We start from the raw sequence: 26,900 nt of genomic DNA on the forward strand, positions 1-26,900 counted from the left end.
ATCCTAGGATTCTCTGGGAAGCCAGGGAGGAGATTACAGAGCCTTTGTCCTTGATCTTTATGTCGTCATTGTCGACAGGAATAGTGCCGAAAGACTAGAGGATAGCAAATGTTGTCCCCTTGTTCAAGAAGGGGAGTAGAGACAGCCCTGGTAATTATAGACCTGTGAGCCTTACTTCGGTTGTGGGTAAAATGTTGGAAAAGGTTATAAGAGACAGGATTTATAATCATCTTGAAAAGAATAAGTTCATTAGCGATAGTCAGCACGGTTTTGTGACGGGTAGGTCGTGCCTCACAAACCTTATTGAGTTTTTTGAGAAGGTGACCAAACAGGTGGATGAGGGTAAAGCCGTGGATGTGGTGTATATGGATTTCAGTAAGGCGTTTGATAAGGTTCCCCACGGTAGGCTATTGCAGAAAATACGGAAGTATGGGATTGAAGGTGATTTAGTGCTTTGGATCAGAAATTGGCTAGCTGAAAGAAGACAGAGGGTGGTGGTTAATGGCAAATGTTCATCCTGGAGTTTAGTTACTAGTGGTGTACCGCAAGGATCTGTTTTGGGGCCACTGCTGTTTGTCATTTTTATAAATGACCTGGATGAGGGTGTAGAAGGATGGGTTAGTAAATTTGCGGATGGCATGAAGGTCGGTGGAGTTGTGGATAGTGCCGAAGGATGTTGTAGGTTACAGAGGGACATAGATAGGCTGCAGAGCTAGGCTGAGAGATGGCAAATGGAGTTAAATGCGGAAAAGTGTGAGGTGATTCACTTTGGAAGGAGTAACAGGAATGCAGAGTACTGGGCTAATGGGAAGATTCTTGGTAGTGTAGATGAGCAGAGAGATCTTGGTGTCCAGGTACATAAATCCATGAAAGTTGCTACCCAGGTTAATAGGGCTGTTAAGAAGGCATATGGTGTGTTAGCTTTTATTAGTAGGGGGGTCGAGTTTCGGAGCCACGAGGTCATGCTGCAGCTGTACAAAACTCTGGTGCGGCCGCACCTGGAGTATTGCGTGCAGTTCTGGTCACCGCATTATAGGAAGGATGTGGAAGCTTTGGAAAGGGTGCAGAGGAGATTTACTAGGATGTTGCCTGGTATGGAGGGAAGGTCTTACGAGGAAAGGCTGAGGGACTTGAGGTTATTTTCGTTGGAGAGAAGGAGGAGGAGAGGTGACTTAATAGAGACATATAAGATAATCAGAGGGTTAGATAGGGTGGATAGTGAGAGTCTTTTTCCTCGGATGGTGATGGCAAACACGAGGGGTCATAGCTTTAAGTTGAGGGGTGATAGATATAGGACAGATGTGAGAGGTAGTTTCTTTACTCAGAGAGTAGTAGGGGCGTGGAACGCCCTGCCTGCAACAGTAGTAGACTCGCCAACTTTAAGGGCATTTAAGTGGTCATTGGATAGACATATGGATGAAAATGGAATAGTGTAGGTCAGATGGTTTCACAGGTCGGCGCAACATCGAGGGCCGAAGGGCCTGTACTGCGCTGTAATGTTCTATGTTCTATGTTCTAACAACCACAACCATTGACTCCAGTTTTGCTAGGGCTCCTTGATGCCATACTCGGTCCAATGCTGCCTTGATGTCAAGGGCAGTCACTCTCATCTCACCTTTTGAGTTCAGCTCTTTTGTCCATGTTTGAACCAAGGCTGTAATGAGGTCATGAGTTGGGTCTCCCTGGCGGAACCCAAACTAAGTGTCACTGAGCAGGTTATTGCTAAGCAAATACCACTTGATAGCACTGTCGCCAACACCTTCTATCACTTCACTGATGATTGAGAGTAGACTGATAGGACGGTAATTGGCCTGGTTTGACTTGTCCTACTTTTTGTGTACAGGACATACCTGGGCAATTTTCTACATTGCTGGGTAGATGCCAGTGTTGTAGCTGTACTGGAACAGCTTGGCGAAGGGCGCAGCAAGTTCTGGAGCACAGGTCCTCAGTACTATTGTTAGAATATTGTCAGCACCCACAGCCTTTGCAGTATCAAATGTCTTCAGTTGTTTCTTGATATCACGTGGAGTGAATCGAATTGGCTGAAGACTGGCATCTGTGATGCTGGGGGCTTCAGGAGGAGGCTGGGATCATCAACCTGGCACTTCTGGCTGAAGAGTGTTGCAAATGCTTCAGCCTTATCTTTCGCACTGATGTGCTGCCCCCCCACACCCCACCAATCATTGACAATGGGGATATTTGTGGAGCCACCTCCTCCAGTTAGTTGTTTAATTGTCCACTATCACTCACGACTAGATGTGGCAGCACTGCAGAACTTAGATCTGATCCATTGGTTATGGGATCACATGTTGTATGTCTGTCTGGCGCATGCTGCTTACGCAGTTTGGCACGCAAGTTGTCCTGGGTTGTAGCTTCACCAGACTGATGCCTTATTTTGAGGTATGCCTGGTGCTGCTCCTGGCATGCCCTTTTGCACTCTTCATTGAACCAGGGTTGGTCTCCTTGATTGATGGTAATGGCAGAGTGGGGCATATGCCGGGCCATGAGGTTACAGATTGTGGTTGAGTACAATTCTGCTGCTGCTGATGGCCCACTGCTTCGCATGGATGCCCAATTTTGCATTACTAGATCCGTTTGAAATCTATCCCATTTAGCACAGTGGTAGTGCCACACAACATGATGGAGGGTATCCTCAATGTGAAGGTGGGAATTCCTCTCCACAAGGACTGTGCGGTGGTCACTCCTACCAATACTGTCATGGACAGATGCATCTGTGGCAGGCAGATTGGTGAGGACGAGGTCAAGTATGTTTTTCCCTCTTGTTGGTTCCCTCACCACCTGCCACAGACTCAGTCTAGCAGATATGTCCTTTAGGACTCGGCCAATTCTGTCAGTGGTGGTGCTACCGAGCTGCTCTTGGCGATGGACATTGAAGTCCTCCACTCAGTACATTCTGTGCCCTTGCTACCCTCATTGCTTCTTCCAAGTGCTGTCCAACATGTAGGAGTTACATATTCATCAGCTGAGGGAGAGTTTTGGTGGTAATCGGAAGGAGGTTTCCTTGTCCATGTTTGATCTGATGCCATGAAATTTCATTAGGTCCAGAATTAATGTTGAGGACTCCCAGGGCCTCCCAATTGTATCCTACTATGCTGCCACCTTTGGTAGGTCTGTCCTGCCAGTGGGACAGGACATACACAGGAATGGTGATGGAGGTATCTGGGACCTCGGCTGATATGACTCCGTGAGTATGACTATATGCCTATGTCAAGCTGTTGCTTGACCGGTCTGTGGGACAGCTCTCCCAATTTTGGCACAAGTCCCCAGGAGACTTTGTAGAATCAATTGGGCAGGGTGTGCCTTTGTTGTATCTGATGCTATGTGGTCTATCCGGTTTTATTCTTAAGTGACTTTTCCGTAGAGGTTTTGATATAATTGAATGGATTGCTAGGCCATTTCAAAGTGCAGTTAAGAGTCATCACATTGCTCTGGGTCTCGAGTCACATGTAGGCTGGTCTGCGTGGGTTTCCTCCGGGTGCTTCGGTTTCCTCCCACATGCCAAAGACTTGCTGGTTGATAGGTTAATTGACCATTATAAATTGCCCCTAGTATAGGTAGGTGGTAGGGAAATATAGGGAAGGTGGGTATGTGGTAGGAGTATAGAATTCGTGTAGGATTAGTATAAATGGGTGGTTGATGGTCGGCACAGACTCGGTGGGCCGAAGGGCCTGTTTCAGTGCTGTATCTCTAAAAAAAAACACGGAGGAGTAAACCTATCAATAGGGAGGTTGCACTGCTTTCAATTTGGCTCCAGGTAACAGATAATCTAGTAAGCAATTCATAGGGTGATCCTAGCTGGATAGCAACAGGAAATTTACCAGTCATCTGTGACGGTTAAGTGCATGGTTTCAGCTGGTTAAACTTCAGTATACACTTGTACTCTTGAAGTCTTGGCTATTCCCAACACGTGCCTAAACTCTCTGGACTTAAATAAGTTGATATATCTCTACAGGAGAGAGAATATGCACTCAATGGCATCACAGATAAACTGCTAGAGCCTAGTTTGAAGCACCTGAAATACAGTGATGAATATTTGCATGTGCCAGCTATCTGTAAAAAGGAATGCTTACCTGGAGTAATATTAGCTAAAACACCAGAGTAAGCTCCTATTCTCACAATGTTATTGGATTTGCATTCGCCTATCAAGATCCACAAATAGGACTTGCTCTGTGTACAGCTCTGGCATCAATACTATATTTGCTGACTTTGTTTACATTATGGTGTCCTGCCACAGCACTGCAACTTATAGTTGGATAGTACGTAAATTGAATAATATGGTGGAGCACAGAAGTAATCCCAGCCCATTAGTGCAAGAGAGAATGTAAATATTCTTTTCTTTGCTGAACACACACTGACAGCTCTTCAGTTTCTGCTCTGCTGCCTTCCCTACTCTTCAATATAGGTATGTTTAAAAGGCCAGGCCACCTAATTTTATATCACCATCTTTACTTACACCTTGCTTTGCTGAAGGAAAATTGTTCTGATTCCATTTTAAAGATGAATTAGAGTATCCATCATTATGTTGGTACTCTTAAGGTCATTAAACTTTGGCAAAGAGTGCAAAATTGGACTTTATTGCATTGACTGCTCCTTGCATTGCAGCTGCACAGTAAGACAATTAGGCTGTAGCAGTCGACGACCAAGACCAGCATTAATACAGACACAGTGAGCCAAATTGCCTCCTTCTGTGCTGTTATTTTTGTGACTGTGAATGATATTTTCTCTGGATGCCCAGAATTTGGTGGGTTAATAATATTTGTCTAATCATAAGATGGAAACCTAGGGAAGGAAGCATTTCAGGAGTGGATTTGTTTCTGTTTTCTTTTATTTAACATAGACATGAAGCATTAAACTGGGGAAATGATCTCTTCCACACTTTCTTGTTTAGCGAGTAAAATGGTGCTTTGTTTTAGGCAGATAGAAACATGCTAGTCTACCAATAGGTGCTGTTGGTGTTTTTGAGATGATTTACATTTTCTGTTGTTGATCAGTCTTATTTTGTTAAGTGAACAGACAGGAAGATCGAATGTTCCTATTTGTACATTTACAGCTAGGACCATTCTATCAAGACCAGAATAGATACTGAAATCCATCTGACTGATTGACCACACACTGTTCCAATGACATTGAAGCTTTTAGATCAGGATACCAGATCCACAGGCCACAATCAGTGAGCTAGCCATGGATGACAAAAATGTTTTGGATTCAGAATCATGATTACCTATCATGTCCAAGGCAATCCATTTCCATTCTTTTCAATTATTTTGATATTATTGTGACACAACATTTAAATAAAAAACTTCCCAAAAAAAAAGGAATTGAACGTGCTGGCGACATCATGCACACTACTCCTCGCTGACACTTATGAAAAAAAAATCAATTACCTGTAAAAATTCAGATGCCTACATATAAAAAAGAAATCAAACCACCAGATTTTACAAAACCAAGCCCTCATACACAAAACTTTAAGCTTGCATACTAAATTCTGGCTGGCTGCTTGCTCCTTATTTATCTTTATCATTTATTTGGTGTTCCTTCCCCTCCACATTCTGCTTAATGCTGGTGCCTTTCGCTTCCTGACGTAATGCGCTCCGCTCTACTGCAGTCTGCTACTTTTTGCCACCCATCCTGGCATGCCCCACCGCTGACTGTTGCCCTCTGCTGGTCAGATTAGTTTGGTCTACTAGCGCCTGCTGTCTTCTGCTACCCCATTTTGTTTGTTCCTCTATCTGCTTGCCTCCACCATTCACTGTGATTGCTTCTGCTTCCACCTCCACCACCCCTTCCGGCATCTTCATTGTTGCAAGTGTTCTTCCCAAATTCTCCAAAGGAATGGAAAATCTTAGCAAATCTCCTGAGCCTGGAGGGTTGGTAGTAACTGCAAGATGATCGGTTGCTCCCCCATTAGTTTCAATCCACCAATAACAGAATAGACCTTTCTAATACTCCATGCCTGGGAATGTCATAATGTTCAAGCCAATGGCAAAAAAAAGAACTTCTGCACAAACATGCACACAAAAAAAGCAACCTGGCCAGGCTTTTGAGTTCTGGTTGGAGGGAACTTGGCTATCCTTAGCTGCACCAATCTATCTATTAGACCCTTCAATTTCTTTCTCTGCCAAATATCTAACCAGTTTCCTCTACACTTTTCCTAAAAAAACCTGACAATACTGTCTCTCTGGCCCCGATTTAACTGCAGACCAGTTTACAGCCATTGAACAGCTGGTGCAAAAATGAGGCCCAGGTTATTTTAACTCTTGGGACCTCAGTTAAATCCTTCCCACTGACTTTCCATCTAGTTACGCAGGAAGTCAATGAAAAACAGTGGAAAATCACAACCTGGTGGGCACCCACTGACAGCAGGATCAGCTGCTGGGCCATTTCCTGGGGATCCCACGATTGGGGGAGTGGGGAGGGGAGGGGAGGGGACGGTGAGATGTGGCAATGGAGGCCTAAGTTTCCCTTGTGGCCCTGGAGCAATACTCCAGCTCCTTCTGGCCCCAGAAGAAAAGTAAAAGAAAATAGGATAAACATACCATAAACATAACATTTTGCACCTCTTCTGACCCCAATCCACTTCTCAGGTAGCCTACCTGCTTCCTGCTCAAGCTTCCTAGTCAAAATAAACATGTTAAGAAGGATCAAGCCAGCTTTAGCTGGGAACCTTTGCTACCTGGGTGTTTTTAACTGACTGCCCATCCAGTTTTTGCTGGGCAAGCAGGGCTAAAATCACCACCCCCTTTATCTAAATTGTCGGTTCATCTTTGCTCTTCTAAGCTTGTACATCTGCACATATTGCAGAGATGGAAGTCATCTGAAAATAAATATTTAGTATGAACAAGTAACTATCACCCCAGAATGTACAAATGTTCCAGCTGAGTGCCTGTTATCCTAATAAGAATCACTTTTGTACTATGAACAGAAAGTTCATCACAATTGCTCATTCTGGAATTGAAGTACAAGCAGTGGTTATTGAAAAAAAGAAATACTGTTTTGCTATTGAGGGTTACAGAAAAGAAATGGTTACAATCCATATTGATTTGAGTGAATTATTTGCAAAATTATTTCTAATGTGTAACAGGCTGGCCAAATACTGTAAACAGCGAGGCCGATATGCACCAGGGTAAGATAATTATCTAAGAGGTTGATTTAGTTTTTCAATGATTTCTAGGTGTTACAACTCATATTGTTCTAACTGGATAACATTGTTAGCCTGTGATAAAATAGAAATGTTTATTATTCTTCTCTGTGTTAAAAACCTCTAAAAACATAATCCCTTTTGAGTGTTACTTTGATATATTGGGGATGATTGCCAACTGTTCCTGGTCTGAAAATAGACAGCAAGCAGTTGAAAATTAAGGGCCACCTCAGCTGCTCCATTGATGCTGAAATCCTGCTTGGCATAAATGTGTAAGCAGCCATTTGCTAGCTTCTGACAGAGGCAGCATAAATAAGTAAATCAGCATTCCACACTGGCTGTAGGACCCTCATTGCTATGCTTTTCCCATTTTTACCATGTGTTAAACGATCTAACCATAAATGAATCACTGGAGCCCACTCAAAAACAATACTCCTAATTTCACCTTTGCATACAAGATCACTGAGGCTAACTAATTCAGCACAACTGGTGCGCTCACACGATAAGAGGCTTAGGTAAGGTTCAGGGGAGGGAAACTAGAATGATATCTAGTTTAAATTGATTTCTTCATAAAGCATATTAGAGTCCAGGCCTCACACATTATTGAATGGAGTATCACACAATTTCTAGAATAATGTGACTAATGTGAACTTATTCAACAAGTGAAATCACCTGCACAAAATACATGTCACTCTTTTAAGTTGTGCACTCTTAGGGCTGAATTTAGTGAGGCCGTTTAGAGCGGGAATGGAGGCGGGCAGGGTGGGGGGGTTGGAGGGTCCAGAATAGTATTTGATGTGTCTGTCCGGAAATCCAATGTAGTGACTTCGGTTCTAGATTCAGTTAACGGCAGGAAAGCACCAAGGCGGCATCGCCGCCCCGACGTGATGGGACTGCCATTTGAATTTTAGAACAGTTAGTTACAATACAGTTTCATGTAATTGAAAGTGTTTCAATGGAGGGCTTGGAATTAAGTGGACAATGGGTGGCGCTTACGTGCCTTCGGATTTCCAACCATTGAAAGGTGGCAGCACCGAGGCGAGGCCTCAGTGCCACAATGGGAAGGCAGCCATGACGGGCACTGGATAGGGGAAGAGACAGGAGTGGAGGTCATTGTTGGGCTGCAGTGCTGTGAACTTTGCATGGGTGGGCTTGGTCTCAGGTAGTTGGCATAGGTCTACTTGGTCTTGGGTGGTCAGCACAGGGTGGCCATACTGCTGGGTGAGATGGTTGGATGGCCATACTATTGGGTGAGTTGGTTGGTTATCAGCAAGGATGGGCACTGAGGGCCATCAGTGCGTAAGCCAAGAGGCAGAAGGGAAAACCTGGGATGATTTGTGGCCTCAACTGATTTCAACTGGAGATAGTTGGGATAACTGACAAGTATAACCGGAAGCCAGTTGTCCAGTTGCAGGCAGCTTTTTCCAGCCAACTTAAACTGGAATCAGTTGAACTTTACTGGTACCAGTTAACATGTTAACTGGTAAATGTGGATCCAGTTGTTAGATGTACAAGTTTGAGCTGGAACCAGTTGGAATTAAGTGGAGCCAGTTGACATGTAGCTGGTTTAACTGGAGCAGGTTGGCATGCAGGTGAACATACTAAAAGCAAACTGTTTATAAATTTAAGTGAAACCAAACCAGTTGAAGCAAACTGGTATGACTTAAGTCAAACCAGTAACAAAGGCAAAGATGCCAAGGCAACTTCGCTCTGCAAGAACAGTGCTCTTGAGGCCTACTAATCTCCTGGCATGGGTCTCACACATGCTCTCTTTGTGGACTTCCATGACATGATGCTGTGCCGCCGACGGGGGAGGGCCAGGAGGCAAGAGACAGCCTCATACTTACCTGCATCCAGTCATTATGCTTGCCTCTCAGAGTGCAGGCTATAAAAACTTACCAAAAAGCATTCATTCTGTTGCCTATTTCTATTAGGGTTCTGTGCCAAGCGTCCAGCTTAACCACGCACTCCGGCACATCTGAGATGCTTACCAAAGGAGGGCTGTGGCTACACTGGCAGCCCATTGAGGAAGAAGGGCGAAGTCAGCATCTCACAATTAAAGCATGATAGAATAAGCATTTTAGGCAACGAATGTTAAAATCAAAAGTGAAAAAACTTAATAACACAAAATTAATGGCAAATTTCAAACGCACATGAAACCCAAAGCTTGTCTAGGTGGTTTTCTTTATACGTTTTCAAGTGCTTCTACATAGTGTGACCCCTGCACTAACACCTGGGCTGGAGGCAGGCTGCTGATCACGTTGCCCCCTGGCCAGTGATGACTTTGGTGGCCCTCCTCTGGTTGCCTGAGGCCTCCGGCTGCCTGAGGGTTTCCTGCACAGGTGCAGGACTCTCCTCAGGCATCGTGGCTACTGGAGCTAGGCTCACTGGTGGAGGGGCTGAGGAGCCGGTGTCCACACACAGAGCGTCCTGAGGGGAGTCCATAGCTGTGGAGATCAGCCTCTCCTCCTCCCTTTCAAGGCTCACTTGAACCTCCCTGCTGACCAGAGAAGCACAAGAAGCTGGAGAAGACGCCAGGTGCCTCATCCGTCTCGCGTCTTGCCACTGCTGCATTGAGCTCATGGTCAAGGTGACGGTGTGCGGGTCTGCGGGCATTTGTGGGATTTGGCTCTCCACGAGGGTCGCCAACCTCTCAGTGGAGGAAGCCATGTGCTCACATGCCTGAGACACAACAGCAGTAATGGCATGGATGGACTCCTCCATCGTCTGCTCATGGTTGCACATGGCCTCTGACATCTCTGCCAGATGTTACCTTACCTCTCTCTGAAACTCCAGAATGCCCTCTGCTATTGACACTAGAGGTTCGTCATTAGCCGGGGGCTCAGCACGGGCCTGGCCACCCACAGTCCTCCGACTGTCAAAGGCCTTGGCTCCTTGGCTATCTCAGCCTAAGTTAGCTGCTTGGGCACGTGTGCGGTGCTCTCACCAGTTTGTGACCCTGATTCTACAGTCGAGTGCAAACCCACCGAGGTGAAAGTATCTGTGCTGGTGGAAGGTGCAGGAGAGTCATGTGATGGTGCATCCTCTGACTGCTTGTCCTCAGAGGTTGCTGTCCCACTTCTGGTGAAGTTTTCTGCGGATGCCGACGTGCATAAGAGAACACAAACATTAGGCTGTGCAGATCTCGTCATGCTATCCATACGTGATGTGGATCTCCAGAAGTGTGTTGGATGTCATTTGAAGACAATCCTCACTCTCTTGCACGGAAACTCCAGTCTCACCATTTGCTACTGAGCGGCTGCCGTGGGTCTCCGCTAACTCTAGTGCTTCATTTTAATCTGCTGAGGGAGGACTTATGCCTGCAATTTCTTTGCAGGTTTGTGAGGTCTCCCTGTTTTTATGGGCCTGCTTGTCCTGCAAGAGGAAAGAGGAAGATTGTCATATTTCACAGGAAGAGCTATAGGACAAGTGTGCTATTGGCAGAGCCTCGTCCCCTGCTGGGGTTTCCCATGTAGCTCATCCTCACGTCAACTCTCAGGGAGTTAATGGGGATGAGCTGCGAAAGAAGGTGGCCTGTGGCCGAGATGCAGCCAGGCATCTGGCAGGATGTCGTGATGCCAACTCCCTGTGCCAGTGCCTTTGTGGTGCCTCCCTCCCCATGTCGTGCACCCTGATGTGTAGTCACATGCAATCCCTAAAAAGGGGAGAAATATGCAGCACTGACCTTGGCAGAATGAAAGAGGTCATTGACTCTTTTCCCGCATTGCACCCATGTTCAGTGGCGGGAGGTGTTGGTGGGTGACCCCATGGCTGCTGACATCCTTTGCGATCTCCATCCAGGCTTGCTTGGTCAGGTGGGAGGACCTCTTCTTGCTATCCCTTGGAAAGAAGACCTCCCGCCTTTCCCTTGCAGCTTGGAGGAGAATCTCAAGGGAGGCATTGCTAAACCATGGGGCCATCCTGTGTTTTGCCTCTGCCATGCTGCAGGCTGAATTTAATGAGCCTGCAATCGGGACTTGCGGCGGGTGTGGAAAATGGTGGAGGTCCTGTGTGTCACGTGTGTGGCCGCGCTGCGCAATTATGTGGCGGGTTTCCATTCAACAAAATGGAGGCGGCGGTCGCCCACAATCACGTGGCAGAACAGCAGGCAAGACACCGATCATGGCATCAGCTGACATCGGCTAAGGTGCTGCCGCCATTTTTAAAAGCCTGTCAGCCCTGCATTCACTCCTGCTTTGCAGTCTACAGAAGGTCAGTTTACTGTTAGACATAGAAAATCACTGTGATTTTCAACATTTAACGCCCCCTGTCGGAAGAGTGGAGAGGATGGCAGAGGTTAGACCAAGGGTGGCCCTATGCTTCAGTGATGCCTCCCTGCTGATTCTCCATGCTGCAAGGGAAATGCGGGAGGTTCTTTTACCCAGCGATGGCAAGAAGCAGTCCTCCCACCTGACCATGCAAGCCTGGGTGGAGATCGTAGAGGATGTCAGCAGTCAATACAATTTGGTGAAGTGCAAGAAGATGGTCAATCACCTCCTGCATTTAGCCAAGGTGAGTGCTACATTCCAATGCTCTTTTCTGGGTGTGCGACATGGTCACTACAGGGTGTGCGACATGGAAAGGATGCCACTGCCAGCGTGATGATAGAGAAGTTATAACCTCATCATGACAGGTGCATGGCTGCGTTTGGGGCACACCCCACCCTCGTTCATAGCTCAGTCCCAGTAAATCCCATGACGGTGTGTGTCAGCATGATATACACCAGATCCCCACATTGGTGACGAGGGGCCTATAGTAGCAGAACCGTCATGGTAAAATATACGCCTATTCACCTATTTATAATTACACCATCCTTCCTGTTGCAGGAGAAGAGGGCCCATAATTGCAGGGAGGCGGTCAGGACCAGGGGGCGGTGTTCCTGACATACGTCCTCTCAGCCAGTCTGAGGAAGAGGCCTGAGAACTAGTGGCAAGCCAAAGTGGACAAGGTTTATCTGACGGAGAGACTGGGGTCGTGCGCAATAGTGTGATGATTTCTGTTCATCGAAAAATTCATGAATGATGGAAAGCCACCTCAGGCATGTTTGCCATAACAGGATATACTGTTAGACTAACCCACACATGTTTCTGTCCTAACATGCAGGACGGCGTTCGCAGGTGACTGCAGCCCCAGAAGGACACCCGTCGACCTCTGAGGAGGAGGACCACTCAGAGGATGCACCGCCCCATAACTTTCCTGCACCTTCCACCAGTGCAGATACTTTCACCTCAGTGGGTAATCGATTGGCATTAGAATCAGGGTCACAAGCTGGTGAGAGCACTGGACACATGTCTGAGCAACTAGCAGAGGCTGAGACAGCCAAGGACTCTGATAGTCGGAGGTGTCCAGGCCCATACTGAGCCCCAGGCTGATGATGAGCCTGTGTTGTCTACAGAACAGGGCATGCTGGAATTGAAGGGAGAATTAAGGCAATATCTGGCGGAGATGTGGGAGGCCATGCACAGCCATGAGTGGATGATGGAGGACTCCATCCATGCCATCACTGCTGCCATATCTCAGAGATACGAGCGCATGACTTCCTCCATCGAGAGGTTGGCAACCCTCTTGGAGAGCTAGATCCCACAGATGCACCAGGACCTGCATACTGTCGCCTTGGGCATGAGCTTAAATCAGCAGTGGCAAGGTGGGGGAATGTCTAGGAGACTTCTCCCACTCCTTGTCTTTCTCTCATGAGTAGGGAGGTTCCAGCAGGCTTTGAGTTTGAGGAGGAGAAGCTGTACTCCACATCAGGGGCTCCCCTCAGGGTGCTCCAAGTGTGGACACAGGTCCTCAGCCCCCGTGAGCCCAGCTCGAGCAGCCTCGACACCTGGGAATAGTCCTGCACCAGTGCAGGAAAACCTTAGGCAGCCGGGGCCTTCCAGCCTCAGGATCCCAGAGGACGGCCACCAAAGTCATCTCAGGCCAAGGGACAGCCTGATCAGAAGTCTGCCTCCAGCCCAGCTGCTAGCGCAGGAGTCACACCACTTAGGAGCACCTGGAAGTGATTAAGTAAAGCACTTAGCTACACATCCGTATTCATGGGTGACGCGAATATGTTATGTGGAATGTAATTAAATGCTCTTTTGTGCCAATCATTAGCGATCATTGTGTGAAAACCAAATTCCAACATGCCTTAATTGTGAGCTTCTGAATTCCATCCTACCCCTTAGTGCAGTGCTAATGTGACCGCGGCCCTCATTATCATCGCAATGTGACTGCAGATCTCATTAAAATATATCCTCCCATGGGCACTAACACATATTGCAGCTGGTCGGCATTCAGGGAACACAGATGGAAAGGAGATGGAAAACTACATGCATGAAGGTAAGTCTTTATTGGATTCTCATTGAATTGACATCAGGGTTACTGAAAGTGTGTCATTATGAGGTGTCTCTTACCCCTTTGCATGTCACTCAACATGTCTGGCCTGCATTGCCATGTTATCATCTTCCATAGCTGCTTGCCCCTGCCTTTCCCCCATGTCCTCTTTGTCAGAGAATGTTTGTCATTCATGCATATCTTCGAGATGTAAGGCCTTCCCCCTCTGTAGTGCTAGATTGTGCAGAGCACAGCAGACCACCACGATATGTGAGACCCCGCAGCGGCATACTGCAGGGCTCCACCAGATCAATCAAGGCAGCAGAATCTCGCCTTCAGCAGCCTTATGGCCTGCTCAATGGTTGCTTGGATGGAGCCGTGGCAAGTGTTGTACTTCTCCTCTGCTGCGTTGCGAGGGATCTTCACAGGCCTCAGAAGCCATGTCTTCAATGGGTAGCCCTAGTCCCCGAGAATCCATCCCTGAAGGTGAGCAGGGGTGATTGAAAAGCTGAGACACTGGGGACTGTTGAAGTATGTAGGCATCATGGCTGCTTCCCAGGAAATGGGCAGACACCTGAAGGAAAGGCTTTCAGTGGTCACAGACCAGTTGAACATTGATTGAATGGAAGCCCTTCCTGTTGATGACTAAAAGGCAGCAATGCAAGCAGGGCTGGCAGGGCTTTAAACATGGTACCAGCGCCTGCACTGGAATCATCCAATGCTGCTTTAGGCATCTGGAATCCTGCCTCCGTCGCGTAATTGGCCGGGCCCTGCGCTTGCATTATTATAATTGGCTACCCACTCCGTGATTGTGGTGATCCGGCTGCACATGTGACGAATGGCAATGGCTCCCACTTTCGGGTCCGCCGTGACCTGCAACAGGAACACTAAATCCAGCCCATTGATTCTAATAAACAATTCAAAGTTATAGCAAGGCAAGCAGATTTTTCAGAATTGCTGTGCCATAAAACTACATCAAATCAGTTACTATATGTTGTGGAAAATGACTAAGGAAAACAGGTGGAGTGCAGAAATCAAAAACTGAAAAGCAACAACTTCTAATGCTGCATAAGGCTTTCTTATAATAGAAGCAAAAGTCTGAAAAGTTGACAAGAAAAAAAATATTTGGTTACACATCCCTTCGTCTAAAACAGTAAAATCTATATTTCTGTAAGATGCTAATTGATCTTTCCGATCATGTCTATAATTGCTTTTATTGTTGTTTTGCATCAGATGCTGTGAAGGGTTTTAGTAGAAATCTAATATTTTGTACAATACATCAGCAAATAGAAATCAGATTCTCAGTGTATGCATAGATATTGTTTTAGAAATGTAAAAGCTTCTGACCCATACAGGATCCATATCAATACCTGGCAGTTCTGGTGGATGTTAAATTTAGCTTGGGCAATGTCCTTTAGAAATTTTGGCAGAGAAAGTACAAAGGCAGCTGTGACCTTTCTTATCTTTTCTGTGATGGCAAAGCTCCAGCTCAGGTTAAAGTCATGGTGTATTAAACCTCAAAAATAACTTTCATGTCTATAGAATCTTTAATGTTGAAAATGTTCCAAGATGATTCACAAGGGAGATGCCGAGCATAATGGGAGAAGCATTGGGGGATGATCAAACGGATGTTTGAAGAGTGACGTTTTGAGAAGTTTTTTGATGGTGCAGAAGTGGCAAGAAGGTGGAAGAGTTTAGAGGAAGAATTCCAGAGTGTTGGGTCCAAGACAGCGGAAAGTGGAATGGAGGTAACAAAAGATGCAAAGAAGTTCAGAGTCAGGGTTATGTCCAAAAAGAAAAATCACTGTGTTTAGAATTCTTAGAATTCTTAGGTGTACAATGCAAGAAGTTTCTTTGGCCCATGTGAAGGATCCAGAACCAAGCTGTGAGGTGGATTTATGGTAAAAAAGAAAATGGTTACAATGAGGGAGTGCCTGACATCCACCAACTTATTGTGAGCTTCCAGGTGGAGGAGTCAGCATCATGCTGGACCTCCCTTGTTTGGGTTAGAGAGAGGCAGTATGCTTGTGCTGCTCTACGTCTTTCAACCGCCAGTTAATGGGGCATGGTATATGTCCATGCTGTGGTCAGGATGAAGGTGGAAATGTATTCATAGATTTGTCATGACGCTTCCTAAAAGCTGTTTCCATCTGAAGAGGCTAGAAACCTGCACTTGTCATTTGTCAAATGAGCAAATCGTGACTAGCCTTCTTGGAATGGGGTGGAAATAAATCAGATGTCTTTTGGATCAAGTTGGCTTCACAATGATGTCACTAGCACTGAAACATCAGAAGAGAGTTAATTGCCTACAGACTTGGTTCTAATATTTGAGGCAGGCCAACCCATAATGCATCAGAGTGCTGTTGAAGAGTGACAAACCAGTGTCGTTCAGTGATGAGATTTGAAGGGATAAGCCCGTCCCTGGAGGCAGGATGCTTTCCATTTGGCACCTGATAACTGTACAAACTTTGTTTTTCCAAAAATATACTTTATTCATAAAAATCTGTAAAAAAAACATTACAAAAGAGTTCAAAACAGCTCCAAGTTGATATTCCAGAAAGTGCAAAGGAAATCAGTTTTCTTCAATACAGGTGTGAATTGCCTCACAACCCTTCCATTCTATTTTACATGCAATGCACATTTTACAGCAAAACCATATTTGGTGTATACAGCCCGAGGGGTTTCCCATGGGTCCAGCCCCTCGGCTTACGATGGGGGGAGGACCTTACACAGTGGCCTTTCCCCATTGAGCCTTTGCAGTGGCTGCCCCAAGCTTTAGTGTGTCCTTCAGCACATAGTCCTGGACCTTGGAATGTGCCAGTCTACAACACTCGGTCACGGACAACTCTTTGCACTGGAAGACCAGCAAGTTTCGGGCAGACCAAAAAGCGTCTTTCACCGAATTGATGGTCCTCCAGCAGAAGTTGATGTTTATCTCGGTCCCTGGGAACAGCCCGTAGAGCACAGGCTCCTGTGTTATAGAGCTGTTCAGGATAAACCTCAGCTGCAGCTAAACCTCAAATCTACAGACTCTCACAGGCAACAACCAAGAGGATGGATAAAGCCTCTCTTCAGCCTTCGGGAAGCAGAGAAGCAAGCCTGAATTATGCACGTGGTCCCAGCGAGGGCTTCAAGACTTTAACTTCAACTAAGGACATTGAAACTCGGTATTTGAATTCCATTTATTACAGACTTTACTTCAACCCCCAATTCTTTTTTCCCCTTTTATCTATTTTGTGTGTGTATGTGCCTCTTGTATGAATGTGTGCATGGATGCATCACGTATTATAGTAATTTTAACCCGTTTAGAGTGATAAGGTTAATAAACTTACATCTTTCTTGTTGAATGCAAGAAAACCTATCTGATTCATTTGTAATTATATTCGAGGAGCAGTGAGCAAGTGCTCACTCTGGGGTAAGCTAAAATCACTGTGTTAAAAGAATAAACCCTGTTGCGGTCAAACCAGAGAAGGGGTGAAAGGGGAGCCTCAGACCCCTTCCTCACCTGGTCGTAACATTAAAATTTGACCGTTGTTAAATTCAGAGATTTAAAATGCAGATTCAATGGGCAGAATTTTAATGAAACTGACCCAATGAGATGGCATGTGGCATTGCTAGGATAGTGGGATTCCCAATGGTGCAGGGTGCCATCAACTGTGCTCATGTGACTCTGCCCCCATATATCAACAGGGAAAGGTAAAGGAACTGCAAGGGCTACCACTCCATTAATGTGCAATTTTTGTGTGACCATGACCAAACCATCTTGTCGGTGAATGCCCGCAATCCTGGCAGCAGCCATGAAGCCCTCACCTTGAGGCAGTCTGCCGTTTCTGTCATCTTCGGGCCACCAAAGAGAACCACAGGGTGGCTGCTCTGAGACAATTGGCTGATGACCCCACTCTACCACTTGACCACGCGAGGACAATGAAAGCCATGCTGCTACCAGAAACATCATGGAGCAGACCATCAGCATGCTTAAGCAACCTTGGGAGGAGGAGGAGGAGGAGGAGGAGGAGGAGGAAGAAGAGGCAGGGAGGAATCATCCAGGACCCCTTTGCCCTGGACGGGCTGTCCAGGAGCACCTACTCAGACTCTACCTTACTTAGATCATTCCTTCATCACCATGGCTGCACTATTCCCCACCTTCCTTTTATCTGGGATGCCCCTCACAGGGTCCTTTTGGTTAAGATACTGCAATAAAAACATTAATGAAAATCTTTCCATAACATTTTTATCCAACAACACATAAAATTATACAAACAAAAATGAACTATCCACCCTTGTGCATTCTTTATTGCCTGTTTTATGGGTGCTTTTTTCTGTCCTAGTGTTACTACGCAGTGCTATCCCAATGGCTGCAGTATGGCTGGTGGAAGGCTGGTAACTTTCAGTGGGGAAGACTGAAGATGGCTCTTTGGGATGCCCTTGAGGTGCTCTGGGCCTTGAGGGCCCGACTTCGGACTGTACCACCTCTGCATGGGTGGCAGCAGTCTGGGCTGGCTGTCAGAGGGGCACCAGCAAATGCACTGGCAGAGAGGCAGTGGTGAGAGCATGAATGCTGTCACTGTGAAAGAGGAGAGCAGGCTTGTGCTCCACAGAACCACTGCCCTCCCCCGGGGTGGCACTTCAGCAATTTCAGCAACCTGTTGGAGGATAGACTGTTGGACTGCTGTAACACTCTGAAAACCCCTTTGAGTACCAAAAGCCACAGCTGTGATTGCAATAGTCTGAGACTGCATGGCACCAAGCATGGATCTCATGACCTCTGCCAGAGCTTCCATTTATAGCATGGAGATATTGGGTGGCTTCTGCCTGTGCTGCAGTGGAAGCTGAGACATTCGCCACATGACGCTGCATCATGGCTGGGTCTAGTAGTGGAGCTATGGAGTTGCCACCACTTCCACAGTGGAAAGGATGGGCTCCAAGCTCTGATTGATCGGCTCTGCCACATTGGAGCCGAACTCCTCCATGCTCCATGACAGTGACAAGTGGCTGTCCGACTGGTCTGCCAATGCACCGAGCCTCTCAGTGTGTATGGTCATCAGTGTTCTCCTGTACACTGCCCCATCAAAGTCCTCATCTGAGTCCCATATAGCAGAGCTCGTCTGCGACTTTACTCGCCAGTGAGCTGGCACACAGACTATCCTTTCCCCTAGACTGCTTCAGTCCACTCATGCCCAGTGGCTCACCATGTGCAGATCCCAACTCTACACTACCATCTAAAATTTGCGCTGTACCAGTGAGCTAGTGGCTGCAAGTGTTGGATCAAGTGGTGTTGTTTCTTCACTAGTGCTGTGGTATTGCATCTGCTCTTCCTCCTGGTGCTGCTGTGGCCTGCGCAGGTGGTTGTTCTTGGATGTTTGTAAGTAGAAAATCAAAACAGGAGACTTGGGGTGAGGGAAGGGAGATGGGATTGAAAGTAAGAAGGCCATGGTCACACTACCAGCAGCTTGCACTTCATGCCAGATAACAGCATGAGGGTGAGTTGGATTTGAGAATGAGGATGATGGTATATTCCTGCTTTATGCCCAATGTTCTTGGTGATGCAGGATGTACCCAGCTCTGTTGAAGCCAGCTGCATGATGTGGAGCACCATCTCCTCTGTATGGTTTAGGTGACACAGGTGTGCCTGTTCCCTACTAATTCTACTCTGCTCTCTTCTGTTGTGTGTGATCTTCTTGTCAGAGAGCAGAATGTTAGTGAGTGTGTTGCTTGGTATATGGGTGATGTGCCTGCCATAGCCAAATAGCATGAGATAAACAGAGGCTACGAGAAGTGGGTGTGAGGTTGTCATCATTGGTAGGTGTGTGAGGGGGAGGTGGACCATCTGAATGTTTGGACTGAAACTTGATTTCCAGGAACTGCTGATAGCTGTGTGATGGCTGTGTGGTGCATTGAACAGCATGAGAGGTGAGACATGTTCCCCCTCGTGGGGGAATCTAGAACTAGAGCACAGTTTCAGAATAAGAGGTCTCCCATTTAAGATGGAGATGAGAAGGAATTTCTGCTCTCAAAGGGTCATTAATCTTTGAAATTCTCTAATCCAGAGAGCAGTGGAGCCTGGGTCATTAAATATATTCAAGGTTGAGTTAGACAGAGTTTTGATCTGCAAGGGAGTCCAGGATTATGCGGGCCAGGCAGGAAAGTGGATTTACGGTCACACTCAGATCAGGCATGATCTTATTGAATGGCGGAGCTGGCCTGAGGGACCAAATGGCCTACTCCTGCTCCTATTACTTATGTTCAAATGCTCTTATGCTGGTGGTGTGGTGGATAGGAGATGTCATGTGAAGATGCATTTACTGACCTTGACCACCCATGTGAGGTTATTGAACTTTCTCCAGCACTGCAGCTATGTCCTCAGGCCAGACTTTTAGCAATGACCTCCCTGGCCACCTTCTCCTATTCCCTTTGCATGGCTTCCTTGAGGGCCTCTTGGTCCTCTGTAGAAGCATGCCTCTCTCCTCCCATGAATCTCCATCACTAAGGCCTCCAGTGCAGCATTCACGAGCCTGGGTGCCCTCTCTCTTCCCTGGCGCTTCATTTGTTTTATTTCTTCTGGCTGCCAATTGCAATACCAGCAGTCAGCAGCAGCACCTTCATTTTTGCCAGTGCAGCTCCCCTTTAAGAGGGGCAGACTGCCTTTAAGAACTGGAGGCTAGCTGGAACAAATGCTGTTAGGCCCCCTGTTGAGCATGCAGCCAGCCAGCAGTATGGACTGCGCTCAGCTGCACACAGCAATCAGACAAAGTTTCTATGTTGCCTGCCTCGGCTGGTGCAACTAGACCTCGACCCAAAAATGGGTGCAGATGAATTTTTAGCCCAAGATTTACAGCCTCCTCATTATCCTTTCAGATTTCCTTTTCATGAGATAAATATCACAGTTAGGCTCACAAGAAGATTCTGATAGCAGGTATTAATAACATTACAACATAAGGTCTTTATACCTCAGATTTATTGATGTTTTTGAAAAACTGTATGAACATTTCCCTAATAAGTTGGTATCTGTATAACATTTTAGAAAATCATCATAAACATCTAACTTGTAAAGAAAATTAATGATGCAATGAGTGAGTTACTTATACCAGCTGTCCCCACTTTTCTGTTTGTTGAACATATGAGCCTAGGATTAATTATTGGTGAAATCAGTGGGTGAATGTTTAATGCATTCATGTGACTGCTACTTTAACAGATGTGTTAACCCAATTAAAATAAGCAAGTTAATGTGCATATTAAAATAGCAGGTAGAAGAATGTGTAGGAATATGTTAAAGATTGATCCACTAAAATTATGAACATTCTAAGCTGTAGTTATTTTTGGGAACAGTGAACAGAAGAACACACTCATACCACTTCATATTAATAAAATCTGAGGTATAATAATATTATGCCTTTTCTTATTAATACCATCCAAAATGTTCTTATGTCATATTTTGCTTTCCTAATTACAACAACGACTTTTAATATATAGCACCTTATATGTAACAAAACATTCTAAAGCACTTCACAGGAGCATCATAAAGCAAAACTTGACACATATTAAAGCAGATGGCCAAAAGCTTGATCAAAGAGTTAGGTTTTAAGGAATGTCTTAAAGGAGGAAAGAAAGGTAGAGTGTCAGAGAGGTTTAGGCTGGGAATTACAGATGTTAGGTCCTAGGCAGTTGCAGGCTTGGCCACCAATGGTGGAGCGATTAAAATTGGGGATGATAAAGAGACCAGAATGAGAAGAGTATAGATATCTCAGGACTGTGTGGCTGAAGGAGATTACCGAGATAGGGAGGGTTGAGGCCATGGAGGGATTTGAAAACAGGGATAAGAATTTTAAAACTGAGGAGTTGTTTAACCAAGAGCCAATGTAGGTCAGTGAGCACAGAGGTAATGGGTGAATGGGGCTTGGTGTGAGTAAGTGCAAGGGCAGAAGAGTTTTGGATGACCTCAAGCTTACAGAGGGTAGAAAGTGGGAGGTCAGTCGGAAGTGTGTTGGAATAGTCAAATCTAAAGGTAATACAGGCATGGACGAGGGTTTCAGCAGCAGATGAGCTGAGGCATGTGCAAAGTCAGGTGATGTTACAGAGGTGGAAATAGGTGCTCTTAGTGATGGCATGGATATGTGGGTGGAAGCTCGTCTCAGAGTCAAAATTACACCAAGTTTGCGTACCATCTGCTTCTACCTCAGATAGTTGCCAGGGAGAGGGTTGGAGTCATTAGCTAGCAATGGAACTTGTAGGGGGACCAATGCCAATGGCTTCGGTCTTCCCAATATTTAATTGAAATAAATTTCTGCTCATCCAGTACTGGATGTTGGACAAGCAGTCTGATAATTTAGCAACAGTGGAGGAATTGAGACAGGTGGTGGTGAGGTAGAGCTGGGTGTCATCTACATGTGAAAACTGATGGTGTGTTTTGGATGATGTTGCTATGGGGCAGGATGTAGATGAGAAATAGGAGGGTGTCAAGGATAGATCCTTTGGGAACATCAGAGGTAATGTTGTGAGAGTGGGAAGAGAAGTCATTACAGGTGATACTCTGGCTACGATTGGACAGATAAGAATGTGGAACCAGGCAAATGTAGTCTCACCCAGTGGAGAGCATTGGAGGAGGATGGTGTGGTCAACCGTGTCAAAGGCTGCAGACAGGTTGAGGAGGGCAGGTTTACCTTTAGGATGTAATTTGTGACTTTGATAAGAGCCATTTTGAGACTGTGGCAAGTGGCGGAAACCTAACTGGAGGGATTCAATCATGGAGTTCCAGGAAAGATGAGTGTAGATTTGGGAGGTGACAACATGTTCAAGGACTTTCTATAGGAAAGGGAGATGTTAGATGGAATGGTAGTTTGCAAAGATGGTAGGGTCAAGTGTTTTTTTTTTTGAAGAGATGTGTAATGGCAGCAGATTCGAAGGAGAGAAGGTCAATACCTGACAGTAAAGGCCTATTTGGGTCTGCAAATGAAACCCGACCTGAGCCTGACGCAACCCCCGGAATATAATTAACTTTATTGAAGAGGTTGTGCTCTACCTTGGATGGAATCGCTCACTGCAGACTAGTGCGGAGTCCAAATGCACGTTTCCCGCCTTGACATCCTGGCTGTCACTATGTCCAGCCCGAACCGACCTGAGCTCGAATGCCGGATCCAGAAGAGTGACCCGACCCGACCCCGACACAGGCCATTGGGTCCTGTCGGGTTCGGGTTGGGTAGCCATGCTCTACCTGAGAGAACTGTTAAAAATATTGGCTAACATGGAGACCAGGAAGAAAAGTTGGGTGGTCAGAGGTTTTGTGGAAATAGGATCAAGGGAGCAGGAGGTGTGTCTCATGGACAAGATAAGCTTGGAGAATGCATTAGGGGAGATATGAGAGAAACTAGAGTATGTTGCGAGCTCAGGGCTAGGGTAGAGGGGAACTTTAGAGGAAGTTTGGCCCCATGGGCAAGTGTTAGGGAGGGAAGTGGCAGTGGCAGTTGATCAGATTGTCTCAATCTTAGAAGTCCATGAGCTTCTTGCACTTATTGTTGGAGGTGAGGACACAGGGGAGAGGGGTTTAAGAAGACAGTTTGTATTAGCAATAAGAAGATGGGGTTTATCTTTGCATTCCAGGATGATCCTCGAATAGTCAGCAGATTTAGCAAATGAGAGCAGGACCTGATAGTGCACTATGTGGTCCAGCCAGCTCTGGCAGTGAATGGCTAAACCAGTCATCTGCCATATCCATTCAAATCTGCATTCCTTGGACTTAAGGGAGCAGAGATGAGGGAAATATCAGTCAGAAAGGCCAGGGTGAGAGATAGTAATGGTTTAAATAAACTAGGGAATCAAAGGTGAGGATGAGGTTGTGGTTAAGCAAAGCAGTCACCACAGAAATGTCATGGTAAATGGAGGGCCAAAAGCTAGACAGTTGGGATTTTGGAAGTGCAGTTCTAAGTGAATTGATGTTAGTTTTATTCCGGAGAGGACACAGAAGGAACTAGGGTTGCGATGGCGAAGTGGGATTAAGCAACTTTTACCATTTTTATTTGACAAAATGTCTCTATGAGGGGTACACGTGTATGATTTCCCTGGTACACTACTTTTAAGGGACCATTTTCCTAAGCCTTGCGGACAGTGGACTAGGGCCAAAAAAATGGGTGCTGAACCTGGCGTGATTGATTTGCTGGCTGTCCAATCTTCCAATGTGCAATATAAGAAGAAAAGTAATTTGGTAATGCTACTGGTATGCATTGGCCTCATGCAAATATTTAAACCAGCTTAAAAAAAATGCCTCAAAAGAAATGCTAGTAAAATTAAGTAGTACAGTTACTTTCGCCTTCCTCGTGATACCAGCAAAGGTCTCCCTCATTTCCAACCACGTGTAAGGGACTTACATTTATTTGGTCTGCAACATCCCAGCATACAGCTTGCATGTCTGCTCTTACTGATGGGGGTTGACCTTCAGTCCCATATAGGCCCACCTTCCTTTGTTGCACCTCCAACTCTTCAACATTCAAAGTAGCAGTGCTGTCCCCAAGTGCTGTGTCATCGTGAACAATTAGTCGATTATTGTGTCTCCATCACAATTTGCTCTTTTATGATGAATTGAAGCACTTGAAGAGCTTCTAACCCATCAGTTTTATGGTTCACAATCAAGTATGCTACAGGGACAGCTGTTTGGGTCAGTTTTTCATGTGTCAAGGTTGGGCGGTTGGGGGGAATTTTCATTCGAAAATTTGGTTTGCCCGGAAACCTCAACTGGTAATGCAAGCCAACATTTGCTGTGTGCTAGGTCAATGTCATTTTTGCCTGATCTAAAAAATTGATGCATAAGCATCAGACCACCAGCAACTCCCTGAGATCCGTAAGTATACTGCAATACAGCAACATTGTGACAGCATCCACCATCCTTAAATGGAATTCTCAGCTCAGCAGCAAAAATATATACTTTAACAGTAAGGGAAGTCAGGCAGAAATTGTTCATCCAAAAGGATAGTACATTTATGGAAGAAGGTTTGGGAAGGCATTGAAGAGGACAGTACAAATGGTCCCGAGAGAATAAGGGCTGGGTGCTAAGGTGTGATGGTGGTTAGTGGGTTTGATCTTTCAAAAAATAGATGTTTCCCTGAGCTTAATAGTTTTTTACTATTCCTAAAAAAGCTGTTTGATCATATGTTCTTAATTTCGGATGTTTGCTTCTGTATGAGATTATTTAAAAACCCTAGATTATTAAATATTGAAAGCTGGAGTTATTATATAATTATATAAATAAGTCTTGGGAATTGAGGTCTTGGCCAAGAAATTGTATGAAGAACAGTGGTGAATAAATATGAAAATATAAATCCATGAAGAGGACTCTGTTCCATTCTTGATGCCTCTCTACTAAGTGATAAAGAGTGAGATGTTTAACGCTTGACTGTTGAAGCTGCCAAATGCAGACTAAACACTCTGTGACCAATTCACTGATGTAGTGAATTAGCTACAATGGTAATCGAAAATCACCAACTGTTAAAATTGTTTACTATTTATATATTATGTATATTTAGAGAATGTAAATATCTATTAATTTAAAAAAAATCTCATAATGTAGATATTGGGTCAAACTTTTATCTTTTTATAAATTAATGAATGTATATGTCAATAGTTCAGCCACACAAGTTATATTTTTGTCACAGCAAGTAGAAATAAAATGAGTCATTGCAAGTTGCTGAATGACAGCAACAACCTGACAGCTGTCTTTGGGCAGATCGAAAGCAGCAGTGTCACTTTAATATACTCTGAGGACAATTAGCTGGAAGGTTAAATTGACAGGCGTTCATCCTGGTGCCATTATCTGTACCGTTATTGGACATTAAGCTGAGAAAGTCTGGATCTTCCCCCAAAAAATGGTGATATAAATTATTAACTCGGCAAAAAAGTAATGAAAACAAACACTTAGACTGATTGAAATAATCTGTGGAAATGATAAAAATCAACAACATCAATTGATTTGATTAAGGAGGGTGAGATATTTATATGTACGATGTTATACAAATGACAAGGCAATAGCGTGCACATAACCTTCGTAACCCATTAAATAATAAGTAATTGAAGTTTAAGTTTAGATATTTTAACTATTATAAATAAAATGCCTTGGCAGCAAAAATATTACTAGTAGTCTTGCAATTAAACAATATAGAGTACAAAAGTGAGACTGAGTGGAAAGGGATAATTAGTTGGCTTCACCCAGAAGACTCATTGCTCCAGTTCAATCTTTCACCTGTGATAAGTTAGATCATTTCAACTGGTCAATAATATGGCTTACAATTGCTATGAGGAAAAACCCACATAATAGGCCCATTTTTAATTGTCACCCAGTAACGCCTTCTGAAATCACATAAACATTGGGAAAGGATTGAGCATCCTCAGCAAAGATGGCCTCAAGATCAACAACCATGGATACTCACAATCCAGGCTCAAGTGTCTCTTAGCGCATGATTAATTTTTTTTACCTTCCCCAGGAAACTGTGTGAATTGGGAGGTGGGAAGGATTCTGAGTACAGACCTGGCGTTCAAAGATCCTGTCATAATTCCTACCACGGTTGCTCCTGTGCCCAACTAGCATTCCAGGACTACATTAAGAACCTTTGGGCCTGGGTGAGCAATGGAGGCTTGAGTTTCACTTTGTAGTGTAAGGGAAGTGGGTTCTATAATCCAATGCCGTGAGTTCTTTATTTTATGGTACATGTTATTTATTAAGTTAAAAAAAAATAGCAATAATGCTTTGATGATGGAGTAAGCCAATGCAGTCTTTCCACCATCGGTATTAGCTCAAATCTAGTCCAAACCAAAGGAATGATACTCACCCCTCTCTGAGGGCTCGAACTGGAGCAGGAGAAATGTGTTAGGGAAGCTGAAGATAGGCTTGTGGTCAGGACAGATACACGAAAGTTGGCTGGAGTGAGAAGTTAAAAAACACAGGCTGGTCCAGAAAGGGATATGCTTTTGATGTCGGGCTTAAGACACATTGTTGGGCTGAGTGGAGGAAGCTTTACATGTTTCCTGTTATACTATACCTACTGTGGAGTGCTCATTATTGATATTGGGTACTATAATTCGAAATATGTTGCATACTCCAGCACTGATCTCCTTTAACACAATGAACTCAAAAATATATTTAAAAAAATACCTTGTGATCTCTGGATAAGCATGATAACATCACTGTACCACCACTTTTTCACGGGACTGATATCGCCAACAGGTTCCTATGCAGTACACTGTTCACAGCCTGTAACAGGACACACCAAGGGCAAACCAACCAATAAAATAACCACTACACATCCAAGAAAGTAAACAAAAGCCAACAAGCATCTTCCTTTTCAATCCATCTTTCTTTGGTCCCAGTACATGTGCTGCTTCTGCGCTGTGCTCATTTCTTTGAAACTGTGACTTTCCTTCCTTCATTTCCTCCTCACCAACT

General features: G+C 45.1%; 1 protein-coding gene across 6 annotated transcripts in view; it reads left to right on the forward strand.

Moving 5' to 3' along the window:
- The window catches only part of LOC137384696 (BTB/POZ domain-containing protein KCTD8-like), a 352,009-nt gene that overhangs the window by 19,277 nt on the left and 305,832 nt on the right, over positions 1-26,900 (forward strand). For 3 of the 6 annotated variants that reach the window (XM_068059031.1, XM_068059202.1, XM_068059366.1), the window contains exon 2: positions 19,296-19,310. The exons of the other annotated variants lie outside the window; for them this stretch is intronic. In XM_068059031.1, the coding sequence (XP_067915132.1) occupies positions 19,296-19,310 (15 nt within the window). The remainder of the gene's footprint in view (positions 1-19,295; positions 19,311-26,900) is intronic. 6 annotated transcript variants of the gene reach the window in all.

The sequence above is a fragment of the Heterodontus francisci genome, chromosome 1 (assembly GCF_036365525.1).
Source record: "Heterodontus francisci isolate sHetFra1 chromosome 1, sHetFra1.hap1, whole genome shotgun sequence".
NCBI lineage: Eukaryota > Metazoa > Chordata > Chondrichthyes > Heterodontiformes > Heterodontidae > Heterodontus > Heterodontus francisci.